The sequence below is a fragment of the Sesamum indicum genome, linkage group LG4, assembly GCF_026168435.1.
Source record: "Sesamum indicum cultivar Baizhima isolate 11 linkage group LG4, ASM2616843v1, whole genome shotgun sequence".
Taxonomy (NCBI): domain Eukaryota; kingdom Viridiplantae; phylum Streptophyta; class Magnoliopsida; order Lamiales; family Pedaliaceae; genus Sesamum; species Sesamum indicum.
The window spans coordinates 2,072,140-2,087,499 of NC_142660.1; the positions used below are offsets into that span (position 1 = coordinate 2,072,140).

Below are 15,360 nucleotides of genomic sequence, written 5' to 3' on the forward strand. Positions count from 1 at the left end.
GCAAGATTTTAAAAAATATAAAATCATAAAAGGCTTTTACTTAATTTTAAAATACAAAAAAAAAATTAACTATTTTAAAAAAGCACGATAGGTAAAATACAATTTGGCCTTTAAACATTAAATAGTAACAACTACACAGTAGTAATAGGCATTAGGTAACAGTTATTACGTGGGGGTGAAGATGAAAAATCAAACAGAGTTGACAAAAAGCATAATAACGAATACTAAAATATTCAGAAATGGTTCATATATATATATATATATATATATAAGAAAATGATTTTAGAGCACCCGATCATACGTGCACAATCATTAACCACTTCATTACTTAATTAAGGTGGTAATAATTCATCATCCAAACTAAAACCATTATCAGAAATGGAATTTCTAATAACCATATGTTAATTTTATTAATGTTATATAAGTTATAACACAAAAACGTATATTATAATTGATGTCATCACACTCCATTTTCTTAATATTTGGTATAATAATATATAAATATTTTAGATTGAATGTTTCTAATATTTATTTTTATTAAATAAATAAGTTCTTTTATGAATCAAATTTACGAAATTTATTGATATTAAAAAAGTAAAATTGAATGAAAAACCTCTTATATATAAATGTTACTATTATAATAAATGACAAGAGGGTAGATGGAGGGAGAGGTTGATTAGTACATGTTCTTTTTTCATGAAGAAATCATTAGTTAGTACTTGTCACAATTCTAACAATTATATATATATATATATATATATGTGTGTATTGAGGAGGGAGGGTGTTGCAAACCAAAGAGACCTAATTATAGACAAATGTGGAATAGGGGGGGGGGGGGGGACCCACCAACCTTTGAAATGGGTGATGATAATGGGTGAAAAATGGGGACCCACATATTGCTGATTTCCATAGAGGCCAAAGACAAGTTAGGATCAGTACTGTATCACATGACTTTATTAGTTGGAACCCCAAAAGATCCATCTGCTCTGCTCTTCATATTTCAATTATTCTCTCTCTCTCTCTCTATATATATATAAATATATATTAGGTAATGATAATTATGAGCATATAATTACAAAAAGATTGCATTTTTATTAATTAAAACGAGAGAGCGAGAGAGAGAGAGTGACTGTTGTTGCAGTCCACATAGTTACAAAGTTTTGGTGGATTGAGGTCAGAAGAAACTGAAGGCCATGTGCCCTTTATATGTTTCACTCTTCCCCTTCCCTTTCTTCCTCGTGATAATGATTTCTCAACCACTGCTCTTTCTTACACTTTTTATGTATCTAAATCTTTTTCTTTTATTTATATTAACTCTTTTTTTAAAAAGAAAATCAAAATTTGGTTGGATAATGAAGCTTGTACATCTGCATTATATATGTTATTAATGCATTGATCGATGATATTATGGCTTTTAGTTGTGGATAAGAAGGTCAATTCTTGTCGTTAATAATAACTTTTAGTGATCGAGTTGAATAATATATACAACATTTATTGTGTGCCAGTGCTCAAGTCGAAATTTGCTTATGGTAATTCAATTTGTAATAACATAGAAGGTCTAATTCTATTGTGTACATGCATGGAAGTGCATGCAGCAGCTTTGTGCTTTAGGTATACGTGTATGGGCAATCAGTGAAACAGGTTGTCATCTGATCATCGATGCATGTTTGTTTCTAAGTCTCTTGCTGGCAATACGCTCAGCCTCGGCCCCAGTTCAACACTATTGAATCAAAACAAACAAATTTGAAATTTTAAAATAAACACAAATCACGAAGAAAAAAATATATTGGTAGAAGCCCTGAGAATTATTTATTTAATCGCAAACGGACAGAAAAAAGGTTTCCAATGCAATTAGCATTGACAAGATTGAAAAATGGTTTTGTTCAGTAAACTACTGTCTGATGAGCAGTAAAGGACATAGAATAATAATAATAATCCCTTCACTGTAAGGGAAAAAAATCAAGTTGCAAAATGCAAACAGACAAAGAAAATTCGCCGTGGGCATTGAGTGCAAGCAAGAAACCAACATTTTTGACAGATATCTGCCTAAAGAAAGTGATATAAGATTCTGAAGGTACTACATTCATCATACACATATGGAGACATAAGTTGGCAAATGAATAAACATGGAAAGATGCTTAATAATGTTGTTTGAAATAGTACAATGTCTTAAGGTAGTATTTGGTAATGATGCCTGAAGTTACGTGCGTGTAACGGTTCGACCAGAAACAGTTCTATCGAGTTGCCTGTTCAAACACCGCTTATAGGATATCTTGAACAAGAGATTTGGCAACCTGCAATTCAGGAGTACTCTATGGAAGTAATTGCAGTAGGCATTTGTATCAATCACGGTTCTGGTTTTGTTGTTTGTTGCGGATGTGTTCTCCTAAAAGTATTCATCTGTCAACACCAAGCAGTATTCAAGATTGAAACTTTTATTACATCCCTACTATGTAAATGGATTTGTCAACCATCTTTTGCTAGATCACATACGCAAATTACAGCAGTAACCTATATCAGACCTATGCATTGTCGTATTTCCCAAAACAGACCTATTGGTTTGGCTATATGCTTTTTGGATGTAATAAAATAGACAAGATAATTCCTCCGGGTAAAGAAAAATGAATGAATATGTGGAATCTCGAATCTCCAAGAGAACAAATATGTGCATGCTCGGAGTTCTGGTTGTGTAGTTGTGTACAAGTCGGTATTCATCCCATGTGGGAAGTATTGGCAAGTTGAATCAGCCGGGGAAATGTTTGATCAACCAAAATGGAAACCAGTTGATTTATAGGAACTGCTTGGAAGAGTTGGAAGCCTCTGAACTGCAACAACGCTAGCTGCTAGGGCACAGATTGATGCTAAGACAAATGCTGGTATGTTGCCACCTCCAAATAAAGCATCCCATGGACCGGCACCAAGGGAGACGATCATCTAAATAGAAGGAACATTTCATCAAGCTTACCATAATTGATGAAGAAAATGTTGATGTTGCACAAGGATAGGTAGCAGAACAAAGCATAGGTTATCAAGATGGCTACATTGCTCATTATCAGGAGAACCATAATTGAGAGGCATAGCGGTAACTACCTGAGGTACCACAATGGCAAGATTTAGAACTCCGATTGCCAGTCCTGAACAAAAATACAGCATTTGCTGTCAAAGAAATAACGTTTCCAGCTAGCAGAGAAAATAAATTAGACAAAAAACATACCTTGGCCACCTCCAGAATCCGCAGTCACCTCAGCAGTGACGGAGAAGGGCACACTATAAGTGATCTAAAATGAGATTTAAAGGCATCAAAACAAAAAACTTTAGGTGGCAATATTGTCTCATAGAAATGGGGATGAGCAATTCAATGTCGTACATTTCTGTAAAGCAAGAACAATACATAAAATTTAGTAAATATAGCACCAAACAACTTACAGCAAGAGGAAGGCCAAGAAGAGCAAAAACAACCAAAGAGGCAATTTTAGTATATCCAGTTGCACCAATGACATGTTGAATCCCGTCAGAATATTGTCTCACGGAAACCAAGCTAATAATAGCTGTGCCAGCCATGCAAACAAACACAATAAAATTGCTACTAGCCCAAACTAGTCTAGCTCCCATCCATTGGCACATGGGTTCAATAAAGAAGGAGCTGATGCCGAGAACAACCTGCAATCAAAGGTAAGGATTAATACAGGGCCTCAAAGTAGTAACACACAATAGCATAAACCTGCCAGATACTAAGCATCAATTCTTTCAACTCCCCACTAGAACTCATAGAAAGTAGAACTAATGGTGCTCAATTTTGAGTTCTTACAGAATTCAATAGCAAACCAAATGCACCTTCTCTAACACCTTGGTTATAAGCATCAACTTCAGCAACCTCTCCTTTTGGGTCACCGTGAAACACTTCTCTCCCCATCCAATCAGTGTCAAAGAGAAAAAAGGGAAACCAGGACAACTATTTGAAACAGGAAAAAATGACGAAAATTAGACAAAAGGAAAATCATAAAAGTGACAGTCAAACAAGACTATGCGTTAGAAGTCCCGCAGAATCAAAGTTTTCTATACTCTAAGAAAGACATACCCAAGTCAAAGCCATGACTATCAGCACCGAATGCATAGCTGGAGGTAAATGGCGCAAGCTGGTTAGCAAATTTACCAGAACGGCCCCAGGGCTGTCAGTAAAACCATCGTCATCATTTTCCTGATTCTTTTTTTCTTCAGTCCCATCACCATTATCCACCGAATAATGCCTCTCAGGCTTAATTTCCAATGCGTAATGGTTTAATTCTGTATCAGTTTTTGATTTTGGAAGGTCAGATCCATTTAGCTCATCATCATCCAAGAGCGGAGCAGAATCTGAAACTCGGTGAGGTTGTTTTGGCGGCAAGGGTACTTCCTTTGCAAAGTAGAGCGTCACAAGTGTACAAAGACAAAGGAAGACCTGCACAGTGCCAGGGTTTTAGAATTTGGTATAATCTAAGAATAGAATAGTGAATATCCATCTTATAGAGCATTAAGAGTTCTATAGGTATTTTTCACATAAGAAATGAGGAATACAAAAGTTATACCAAGGAAAAACTTCACCGAGAAATAGCAAAAACCAAATAATTGACAGAGACCATGCTGAAATATGAAAAATGATGTAAATCAGCAACTACTCACATAAGCGGGAAAAGACAAAAAGTTCAAATATAATAGTTCCCCCAAAGACTTTCGGGGCCCTTGACCCAAGATTTTTCAGATCTATGTAAGAAAGAAATGAAAACTCGATCAAAATGGGCTGTAATTTTCAATGGCATTCTCAACGCTAGGCCACTTGACCTATAACAAGCCAATAATATCTTGTATTGAGTGTTCTCAAAACTTCATACACAAAAGCCTAGGCTCTCAACCCAGCAAATTACTCACCACTGCAACTAAAAAAGCTGCTTTCAGATTCCCACATGGTTCACAACAAGCTCTACTTGTCAAGAAAGGAAACCATCTGCATGCAAAAACAAATATATGACAAATTTATAAAAGACTAGCTCATTCAATATATATTTATATATTAATGCTACACTATGATAAATCTTACATCAGATTGAAATGTACTAAATCATATCATCTTACAGGAATAACAGAAATCCGAACTAGTATATAACATTCACAGCAAACATTATATCAGACTTACTGTCTTATAAAAGTCTCACCTGTGCCAGTTTCCACTAGCCCCAGAAGAAAATCCTAAAATGTTCCCAACAGCCATCCAAGAGCAAAATACAGCATTGGCTGAATTTCTCTGATCAGGACCTACATTTAGATGATGAAGATATTTTGATGACCCATTTCAAGAAGCATGCTTGTAGTACAAATAATATGTTTACAGGAAAATAGTTATGGCAGACTCAGTAATTCAACAAAGTAAAGGGGCTGATATTTTACTCTTGTTTTCTTTAGCGTCAACTCCACATCAATTATTGCTGGACTGGTAAGAGTTAACAAGCAACAGAGAAAGAGCGCAAAGCCGTAATATAATGAAAAAGGCAATGCCGGTAAAACAATGTTGCATATTTGACAGTTTCTTGTAAACACAATTGTTTGGGGTTTTAGAAACTTCAAAATAAAACTGATGTTGATCCAGAAAAAATGTCAGGGCGTATGTTGAGTTGGGTCAGAAGAGAAGAAAAAATAGGAAGTGGTCCAGAGGCACTGTGAATTATAAGGATTTGTTGACGAAGATATGAGGACATAGAGAAGGCTACAGGTGAAATTGATTATTCTTTAATTATTGAGTTAGAAACAAAATAATTGAAAATCCAGATTAGTAATTAACAAATTAAAAGCATGAGCACCCATTTTCTCTCATGAAAATGATGACAAAGAAAACGAAGCCTTTCCTATCTAACTGGACCTACTCTCAAAATTGTTGCGTTAACTGAGGTACCAGACTTATGAAGGTTCAAGTTATGCACATCATTTTGGCCAACAGTAAACTCTTGTATTCTGTTCAGATGAGATACAAGAAGAGTGGTGGCTTTACCTGATAAATCTGCCAGGAGAGCTCGAGCTGGGCCCTAAACAATTAAAAACATTTGTGTTTGTCTTTGTAGATGAAATCGTAGTTCTTGGGAAATCCCTTGGAAATAGAGTATAAATGACTTGGTAGATGTTACCTGCACAGTGTTGTTTGCAAGATCCAGCATCCAAAACCCAATTACAAAGACAATAGCCGCCCTGGTTCGAGTACCTTTAAAAGTGCTGCATTTCGTTGAGTAGTTTAACCATATTTTTCCGCATTTAGAAAGAAGAGGAAATGAACAAGATAAAGGCTAAGAAGTTGATGAAACCTGCAATGCTCTTTTGTATCCCCTAGGAAGTAACCAATGTCTGCAGAATACCCGATTATTATGACCTATATTACACAACTTAGTTTAGCTGGTATGATGAATAGCCCTCAACCACAAAACAGAAAATATGAAAATCTCAATATACATACAGAAACAGAGATCATGAGAGCTCCAACAAAAATAAATGGCCTCCTTCTTCCGTATTTTGAAGAGCATTTATCACTCCATATTCCAACACACGGTTGAACCTGAAAGGCAGTAGTATTAAATTATCCAAGGAATTGATACAACCTAAGGTTGGTTAGAAAGTCGAAGTGCATTTTATCAATAAGTCAGCATCAAAGTTTATGTCACCAAATATGTTAGTCATTTGTTCCTAAATCTCCTTACATTTCAGCAGTTCAATATCTTTCCAGGTTTGAAATGTCATTACGTACAATAGAACTTTGACTTTAACACTCCAAACTGTTCCTTCTTCAGCAGTTAAAAATACGCTACTGTGACAACTTATACATTGGACAAAGAAACGTCCAGTATTGGACCATATAAAGGAAAACCCACAGTACTTTAATTTCCATGGAAACTGTACCCCAACTCGATTGAAAGACTAATACAAAAAAGCCATAGAAAATGTTTGGTTACAGATTACACCTGCAGCAGAATATATTTTTCATTCGAGCAATGTTTAGCTTAAAAGAGGTAGGCAACAGAATTCCAAACCGGTGTTTAGTACATGGAAGTACCTTAATATTTTTAAAGATTCAATGTAAGCACAACCAGAGAACTACTAAGAGTATTTAAAAAAGGAGCCCACGTCTAGTATCAAAAAACAGGACGAATTGTAGTAGAGATGAGTTAGAAATTACTTAGAAGCTTAATTCGATGCATGGTGGTAGCAATTTAGGAAGAAAAAAGTATTAAGTGGCATAAATTGACTAAATAACAAGAACTACAAGAGTTCTCTTTTTAAGGTCAGAAGTTCCACTAATGAGGGAAACAACATCAAGTCCACAGTTCCTTGAATTATTGGTGTTTCTGCATCTTGAGATTCCACTGTCACAAATAAGCAAGTTCTCATACAAAATCAATAAAAAAGAGTAGATCCCTCATTGTAAAGACTGAAAACTTTTATACATGCTTCACTCGTACAATTAAGTAGTTGTAACAGCAACAACCTAAGAGTCCATAAATTTCATTTATGACCTACCATTATAACTGCACATGTTCCAATATCAGGATTTCTGTTAGTATTAAATAAATTGACAGCAGAAGATAAATTCCAAAGAGGAGAGTAAACATTTTAAGAAACAAGAAAAGAGCTTTCGAATTAAATTCTCAATCTGTCAGATGTCTGTAAACATACTTGTAGCTGTAAGTAACACCATGAGTTTGTTTACAATTCAATGAGATTAACAGAGCAACTTGCAACTCAGCATCCACATTAACACAAAACTAAAACAAGAACTTGTAAAAGTTGAAACAAAATGGTGTTACCACATACCACAAGGCCTGTTATTGGACCACAAAGCCATATAAAAGAAGAAAATTCATGTCCTATACCAAGCGTCTGCACAAAAACACAAAGCAAAGTCAACCAAAGAGGAAAACAGAATGAACAAACAGAAACAAACGACTTCTTCTGTATCCTCACAAACTTCAACACATACAGCGGAAACTCCGTCAGCACTATAAAGGTGTATGTTAATGCTTTTAAGAAACAGATTGTGAAGAAACATAGTACATGCTAATGGACAAGAAAATGACTATCATAAAAAGTCAGACATTTCACACAAGGAATTATATAGTAGATGGGTAACAAAGCCACACAAAAGTTCTCTGTAGGCTGTAACTACTTCAATTATGAAGTAATAGAATTGCTACATGCACACCTAAATGAGGGAAAGTCACAAGGTTTTACATCGATCAGTATAAGAAGAGAGAGAGGCACCCAATACAAGCAATGTTTGGTCATAAAATGAATCACTATTTTCCTTTCCCACATCGACGGCTCTCAACCATTATCATTTTCTTTTCTTAATTTGTAATGTGGTGTTTCTGTGAGCTGAATTATGGTTAGTGACTGCAACAAATATAAAATCATTCTGTGAGCTGAATTATGGTTAGTGACTGCAACAAATATAAAATCTTGACTAAATGTACTTTTGAGCCTGAGTATGCGATTAATGACTGTAAGAATTCCAGCATATGGATCAGCAGGCTTTGGTTACACATTAATTACCAAAACAAATATGGCTTTGGTTACACATTTGCTTTTGTACCACCATACAACCCAATTAACCAAATAAGGTTAAACAATTCAATGAAACTGAGCATGTTAGACGGAACACCCAAAGTAGGGAGGCAACACAAACCTTGCTTCCCTTATTCTATATCTTCTCAGACCCTCATGCAAGTTGAAGGCAGCAGTGTCTTTGTGATGTTCAAGAAATAATAAAAGAAAAAATAAGCATTGTCAAATCATTAACCGATAACAAAAGAAGAATCAACACTTAGTGCTCATTAGTTAGGAGCCCATATTCAAATTAGAATAAGTGAAGGACAATAAAGAAAAATAATCACTTAAATTTACACATTCCAAGATCTGCTGATTTGTTCTACCTTTTGCTGTACTAAATTCATTTTAGAAAACTTCAGGGTTTAGCTTATGGATAATGTATTCAATAAACATTCATCATAAATTGACACGCAACATCATATATCTACTTGATCAAACCACGTCCAATCAACTATACTAAAATGCAACAGAATCCACAACATATCACAGTAACAAGCTATGCACTTCTAATTGCACAATTACACCCTAACTGCAGACTTAACCGAGCGCGCATTCACCTGAATATAAGGAGTGAGGAGGGACAGCTGAAGGGCCCACCCGAACTGTACCCCCGCAGCCACCGTACAACTGAGGATCAACGTCAATAAGCTGCAATGATTCGGGGGCGCTTGATGCTGATCCACAACACCACCGCCTGATAATCCGTGCGGCGAAGATGAGTCATGGATCCCTGAAAAGCGCCGCCGCGGTGATTCATCGGCGGCTACTAGTTCCACTTCCTTCTTCAGGTTCTTGTACGGTACTCGGATCGACACTGCGTCCATTGCTCTGTGAAACTATTCTGTTAATTTACATAAGCGAAGTGAAATTGTATTACGATCTGGTGAAACAACCAGGGTTTTTGAAAATGTGATTTATAATTTGAGGAAAACTAAAGGAAAAAGCGAGAGACAAAAATTGGACGGGTGATTTTGGGTTTGTGGATGTTGAGATGTTATGGAATGCCGCTGCAGATGAATTTGATCGCCTGTTTGTTGATCTTTGAGATTGGAACTGGTTGGACCCGGATCCGATCCAAATCAAAATGGATACTTGCCCAACTTGAAATCTATAAGTTGAATAAGTACACAAAGTATATGAACCACTAATAAGTTTGAATTAGATATCATAATTTATTTATTCTCTAAAAAGACTTATATCATTTGGTTGTAAACGAGTAATTTGTTTTGGTTTATAAGTTTAAGATTTTTTTTCCCTAACGAAAGGTCTTTTTTATAATAAAACTGCTAAAATCATACAAAATTAAATTGATCAATATCTCGTATAATAAAGTATTGATTTAATCTTAAAATACACAGTGGGTCGGATTGGGCTAACCCAACAAAGATCGAATTGAATCAACAAAAAAAAATAGGTTGGTTCGGCCTAAATACGCTTGGGACAACCTGGTCCTAAAAACCAATACCTAAAACCAGTCTAACCCAGTGCCCTATTGGGCCTTTTTTTTTAAGTTCATTATAATATTTTTTAACAATTACTTTTCTATATACAATTTTTTGTATGATTTAATTTATTATTTATTTATTTTAAAAATAATTATAATTATAAGAAAACCTCATTAGTATAAAAAAATAAACAAACACATTTAGACTTGATGGGGGCTTGATTTGGACTTGATCCGAACCTCAACCGAGCTAGTTCATGAGCTGAGTCTAGAATTAAAAATGGATTCGATTGGGGCCCACTTAAAGGCTCAGGACTGCCCATAAATAGTAGTGAGGTAGTCCTGAGTTGGGCCTTTTTGAATTGGTCTATGCCGCTTTTGAATCGAACTGGCCCATTACGTAATTTGAATCTCGTCGTGTGCCACATCTATAAAAACAATTATAAATTATATATACCTTATATCCTATAAGATGAATAAGTTTTCAAGGTATTTGAATTAGAAACATATTTGATGTTATAATTGAGGATCATATTCGATTCTTAAATTATTTTTAAATGCTAATAAGTTAAATTGATTACATTCAAGTGTGTATAGAGAATCGGGCACGGAAGGAGGCAGATGATAAAACCGGGTAGAGGATGATGAACAGGAAATGGATAAACAAAACGGGCAGGGTTATGGACTGATTCAACTTCCCCCAGACCCATATGTTGAAATGAAAGCTCTGTGTTACTGTTGACTACTGACTTGTCTTAAAGTCGCGTTCCGTAATAAAGGAAATAGCAGGCGTGAGAGCTAAGGAGCGGCTTTTCAACAAATGAAGCGTGATGGCACCGACACATACCGTTGACGCTAGGAATACCAAATCATACCCGATTTTAATTTTTTAAAAAATAATTATACCCGATTTAATGCCCGAATAGACAATGAATTAAACTCATGATTTTTTTGCAGAAAATTTTATGTTCGAATTTGAATGTGTGCATAATAGAAGAAAAAAAAAATTACACATGATTCATTTACATTTCAAAGAATTTATCATCATCTTATTTGTTGCCTACATTCATAACTGTTTTTTAATGAATTGATTAGTCGTGCAATTTAGAGGGTGTTTGACTAAATTTATTTACAGTATCTTATAATTTCATAATATGTATTTAAAACTTATTAAATACTTAATTTTATTTTAACTATAAGTTCTAACTACAGTGTTAAATAAAATAAAATTACAAAATAGTGAATTTTTGTGTACTACGCAAAGTTATCAGGAGATGTCTTCTAAATATTCCTACCCCTTAAGAAATAGAGTATTAGATGAAGGTTTTTGGATTGGTAAGTCTTCGAGAACCCATACATGTAACGATACAGCTCCAAAGAATCTGTAATTGTCCGCAAGTTAAACCATGCAGGAAGCGCACTGTGAAGAGGGGAACAAGAATTCCTACAGTGCCTAAGATCTATAGTATACCAACACCAAGTATATACAGGATGAGCTCACATCAAGAACAGCTACACAATGATGCACGGAATAAAACTATACTGGGCCAAAGGTTTTCATTTGTTAACACCACGACTACCCAAGTCGGCAGCAACTTGAGAAGCTCGGCTTAGAGCACCGGATACCCATAAAGCTCCCTTAGAGAAGTAACTACTATTAACCACAGCATTTGCTGCAGAAACTGCAGTCCTGCTGGTAGCAGCCACTGCTGATTTTGTAGTATCGGAAATGCAGTACCTCTGGTCCACAATTCTGGCGGCTTCAACCCCAGCAAATATCTTATCTGTCAGACCGATTCTTTCGCTCAACTCTGCAACCTTGGCTACTGCAGTTGCTGATACCTGATGAGATTCATCAAATGCTTTTGCCTTGCCCAATGCATCTTTTCCGAGTACGTATCCTTTAGCTACCATCGTTTTGACTACATCTTGAGCCAATGACATGGCTTCCCCAGCAGAAGGAACAACTCGGGGGCCTTGAGAATCCTGTTGACATCAGTAAATATTTGTGTCAGTGACCAAAAAGTGGCAGCCAAATAGTTTAAACTCAACAAACCAAGACCATCTAATACTCATATACATTATCAACTGAATAGAGAAAGAAAATTACAGCTGTACTACTTTCATCTTCAATACGCCATGAAGAATGATTCCAGAGGTCATGGTCATCTTCATACTGTCCCCATCTGGCTATGCATACTGGTTGATCCACAATGGTTGCTCCCTAATATGAGCATTTAACTTCAACATATAAAAGCAATGGGGGGACGAAATCAATGAAGACAAAGCACGTGAAAATAGATAAATACTAATAGCAATGCAGAAGTCTGATGGAAAGCATAAAAGTACGCAACGTCAGCATCTTGAACCCAAACTAATTCTCTCCATAATATGTATTGTTACCAACACATTAACAGTGACCATTTCAATCATTCTCAAAATGGTCATCTTCTTTCTTCTTTTATTACCTTCCTCGTGTATGCATTAGCTGCAATATTTTTCCAGGCAACTGATCAAATCTTAGATGCTACACATAGTTACTTATTAGCCATTAGCCAGATAAAACATCTACAAATCGCCTTACACTGAGAAGGACGGCAGTGTCCAGAGCATGAGAATTTCTGAATGTAACATAAGCTGTGCATCCATATTCACCAGCTCTATTATTCCAGAACCACAAAAAGCATATCAAGTAAGGTAATAGCAACGAGAGATCAAACAATGAGATATAGAAAGCAAAATGAACACTTCACAGAAGTTTTAGCAGTAATTTCTTTTAACAGTCATGCAAGAGAAGTAATGCATACACTTTGCATGGAAAAAGGTACTGTTATTCTATTAATTACTCAGAAGATATCAAAGTTAAATCCAATATTAAAATACTAACTTATATTCTTGCATTCCCATAATAATTAAATTGTTCGCATTTCGCTTCTTTTCCCTATTCTTGTCGAAACTTTTTCCTAGAACAGATAATTTTAGTTTTGTGTGTTAGAGCAGCCGGTCAGGAGGAGCTCCTGACATTTAGAAGAATCATGAAATAGCGCAAGCCAAACACTTTCATTGAAAGTAAATATTCCAAAGAGTAACTGGTAAATTTCTACATGTTTGCATGAATAATTCATACAGCTCACAAGGATCACACCATTAACAGAATACAAGGTAATATGGCCTTATCATACAGAGGAGTACCTGACAATTTCTACATGTTCGATCGCACCACAAAAAGCAAAAAAATCATAAACATCCTTCTCTGTCGCATTAGGAGACAAGCTTGTAACTTCTGCTGTATAACCAGTGGGGCTCATTTTCCACCAAACAAGTGCTCCTGGAAAAGAAGGAGATGACTTAGTTGCCTTATTACAAATAAATTACTGCAAACAACTCCATAGGCACCAAGAGACCAACTATCTCCACAACCAGAAGTAAAGGCCGACGTAGGCTTCAAAACTGTTCTGGTGTCAGATTAATGTAGATTCTAGAGTTCATACATACATAGGTTATGTTTCTCAGTCATTTTGTATATGAGGTATTTGCAAGAATCAGAAACTAGGGCAGTGCATCAGTAAGCAAGATTTACTTTCAACCTACAATTTTGTTTCTCAGTCAATTAATTTATGAAAACCAAAATAATAACGAGTGTATACATAGGTTGAACAGCTAACTTTTGTTTGAGTTCAATCAACATTAATTTCTTGGTAGCAGACTTGGTTATCACCCCTCCCTCTAAAGCTAAAGCAAGGATATTCAAACAAAGTCATCTGCAAATCTGACCACACTTGAAATGGGTCTTCGTCGAATTGATATTTTAACCAATTAATCAGCTGTAAAGTAGATTTCTAACCCTTATGCTACTTTTTGCCCACGGAAATATCTTTCTTCAGATGCGTTCAGTTACATAAGCAAATGTACAGTCATGATCAGCAGGAGGAAAAATTTTAAAATTATGCAAACACTGCGCAAAATATTCTCCTACTTTTGCTTCATCTTTTTTTTTTTTTTTTTTAAATCAATCAATCATGAAAACATTAGGCTTAACACAAACGAATCTTGACCTAAACATGACGAGAAACAAGAACGGGAAACACTAAAAGCTTGAACATATTATCTCCATACACAAATAAAAAATACCCACCAGATATCTTCAAATTTCAGCACACTCAACGTAGCTTCTCGACAAATACCGATCACTCAAGAAAATTCTCAACTCAACAGATTAAAAAGTCTACATTCAAAATTTAAACAATAAACGCAAATTCTATATCAGTAATTTAATGCAAACAGGAAACTTGTCATCTCAATTTGTACAATATCACGTTCAAGAAGCAAGATGAAAATTGAAAAAAAAAAGAAAAAGAAAAAATAATGATCCCAGTTAATCAAAACTAACAAAGAAGCTATAATCTGAACCTGAAACCATCAAACTACACAAATCGCACGATTAACTAAAAAATATTTCGACGTAAAACTTCAATTTTCAAGAAAATCTAAGTAATTTCGGCAATTTACCACCTTTCCTATTACCCAAATAGAGGAGAAATTTGGGCGATTTGCAGATGAAGCTTCGTGAAGAAAAAGACAGTTGAACTGAAAGTTCAAGGCGTTCGATTTTCAGCTCACTATATGCACGGGTCTCAAATTAGTTTCCATTTGGGTCCCTCGACTTTAGTTTATTTACATTTTGTCCCCAAAATTGGGATTGCTAACAATTCACACTTTATTGATCACTTAAATATTTTTTTCTCAATTCTTTAAACTAAAATTTTATTTTTGCTCACAATTATTGAATATAATAATCTTTTTCTTCCCCCTAAATCTTCATTCTTGAAATGAATTTTACGCAATTATATATGAAAATAATTAAAAGAAGATGAAAAAAATATTGGTGTATATAGGCAGTTTAGTGTGTGCCAAGGTACGATAAGTATCGAAGTCAATTAATTAGGCCAACCACCAAATATTTGAAGAAATAATGACTAAAAATTTAATTAATTAAAGGGTGTTTGACTAACTTATTCAAAATATTTTATATGATCATACATCTTATTATAATTTTTATCAATTAGAATTTATAAAATATTAGATTTTATTTGAAAATAGATTCTTAAATTATTTCGATAAAATCTGATTGTGAAGCCAATAAAATGCTAGTAATTAATGTTAGTGTTTGGTGAGCCAATTAATTAGCTAGTGATGTATATATTGCTAATACACATTCAGTTAGAAGGGCAAACAAATAATTTGTATATATATAATTCATACAATAAATGAATACACCCTATCACACTACAAAA

At 34.9% G+C, this 15,360-nt stretch overlaps 2 protein-coding genes across 5 annotated transcripts; both read right to left on the bottom strand.

Annotated features, from left to right (window-relative positions):
- Positions 1 to 2,416: 2,416 nt before the first annotated feature.
- On the bottom strand, positions 2,417 to 9,707 carry SUT2 (sucrose transporter 2). Of its 2 annotated transcripts, XM_011077169.3 has the most exons (14): positions 9,180 to 9,706; positions 7,828 to 7,893; positions 6,476 to 6,574; positions 6,327 to 6,391; positions 6,153 to 6,237; positions 6,020 to 6,053; positions 5,190 to 5,289; positions 4,906 to 4,981; positions 4,079 to 4,438; positions 3,809 to 3,952; positions 3,427 to 3,660; positions 3,215 to 3,278; positions 3,091 to 3,134; positions 2,417 to 2,934 (listed from the first exon to the last, which is right to left on the bottom strand). In XM_011077169.3, exons 1-14 carry the CDS (start codon positions 9,444 to 9,446, stop codon positions 2,764 to 2,766), a joined length of 1,809 nt encoding a protein of 602 aa, XP_011075471.1. In that variant the 5' UTR covers positions 9,447 to 9,706; the 3' UTR covers positions 2,417 to 2,763. The 2 variants fall into 2 exon arrangements, with proteins under 2 accessions (XP_011075471.1, XP_011075472.1); XM_011077170.3 differs by lacking the exon at positions 7,828 to 7,893 and having other exon boundaries at positions 9,180 to 9,707.
- A 1,670-nt stretch (positions 9,708 to 11,377) lies between these two features.
- On the bottom strand, positions 11,378 to 14,714 carry LOC105159941 (binding partner of ACD11 1). Of its 3 annotated transcripts, none has more exons than XM_011077171.3 (5): positions 14,579 to 14,714; positions 13,259 to 13,394; positions 12,651 to 12,726; positions 12,177 to 12,290; positions 11,378 to 12,052 (listed from the first exon to the last, which is right to left on the bottom strand). In XM_011077171.3, exons 2-5 carry the CDS (start codon positions 13,372 to 13,374, stop codon positions 11,624 to 11,626), a joined length of 735 nt encoding a protein of 244 aa, XP_011075473.1. In that variant the 5' UTR covers positions 13,375 to 13,394; positions 14,579 to 14,714; the 3' UTR covers positions 11,378 to 11,623. The 3 variants fall into 3 exon arrangements, with proteins under 3 accessions (XP_011075473.1, XP_011075475.1, XP_011075474.1); XM_011077173.3 differs by having other exon boundaries at positions 14,576 to 14,702; XM_011077172.3 differs by lacking the exon at positions 14,579 to 14,714 and adding an exon at positions 14,202 to 14,470.
- Positions 14,715 to 15,360: the final 646 nt, after the last annotated feature.

What these genes read in the sequence shown, in the direction of transcription:
- SUT2 (XM_011077169.3), bottom strand. Translation starts at nt 9,446, where the DNA reads ATGGACGCAGTGTCGATCCGAGTACCGTACAAGAACCTGAAGAAGGAA. An exon ending in TCCTCACTCCTTATATTCAG is followed by an intron (nt 7,894 to 9,179) that starts GTGAATGCGCGC and finishes GTTTTTGTGCAG; the next exon opens with ACGCTTGGTATAGGACATGA. An exon ending in GCTAGTGGAAACTGGCACAG is followed by an intron (nt 4,982 to 5,189) that starts GTGAGACTTTTA and finishes TTTTGCATGCAG; the next exon opens with ATGGTTTCCTTTCTTGACAA.
- LOC105159941 (XM_011077171.3), bottom strand. Translation starts at nt 13,374, where the DNA reads ATGAGCCCCACTGGTTATACAGCAGAAGTTACAAGCTTGTCTCCTAAT. An exon ending in ACACTGCCGTCCTTCTCAGT is followed by an intron (nt 12,291 to 12,650) that starts GTAAGGCGATTT and finishes TGCTCATATTAG; the next exon opens with GGAGCAACCATTGTGGATCA. An exon ending in AAGATGAAAGTAGTACAGCT is followed by an intron (nt 12,053 to 12,176) that starts GTAATTTTCTTT and finishes TGATGTCAACAG; the next exon opens with GATTCTCAAGGCCCCCGAGT.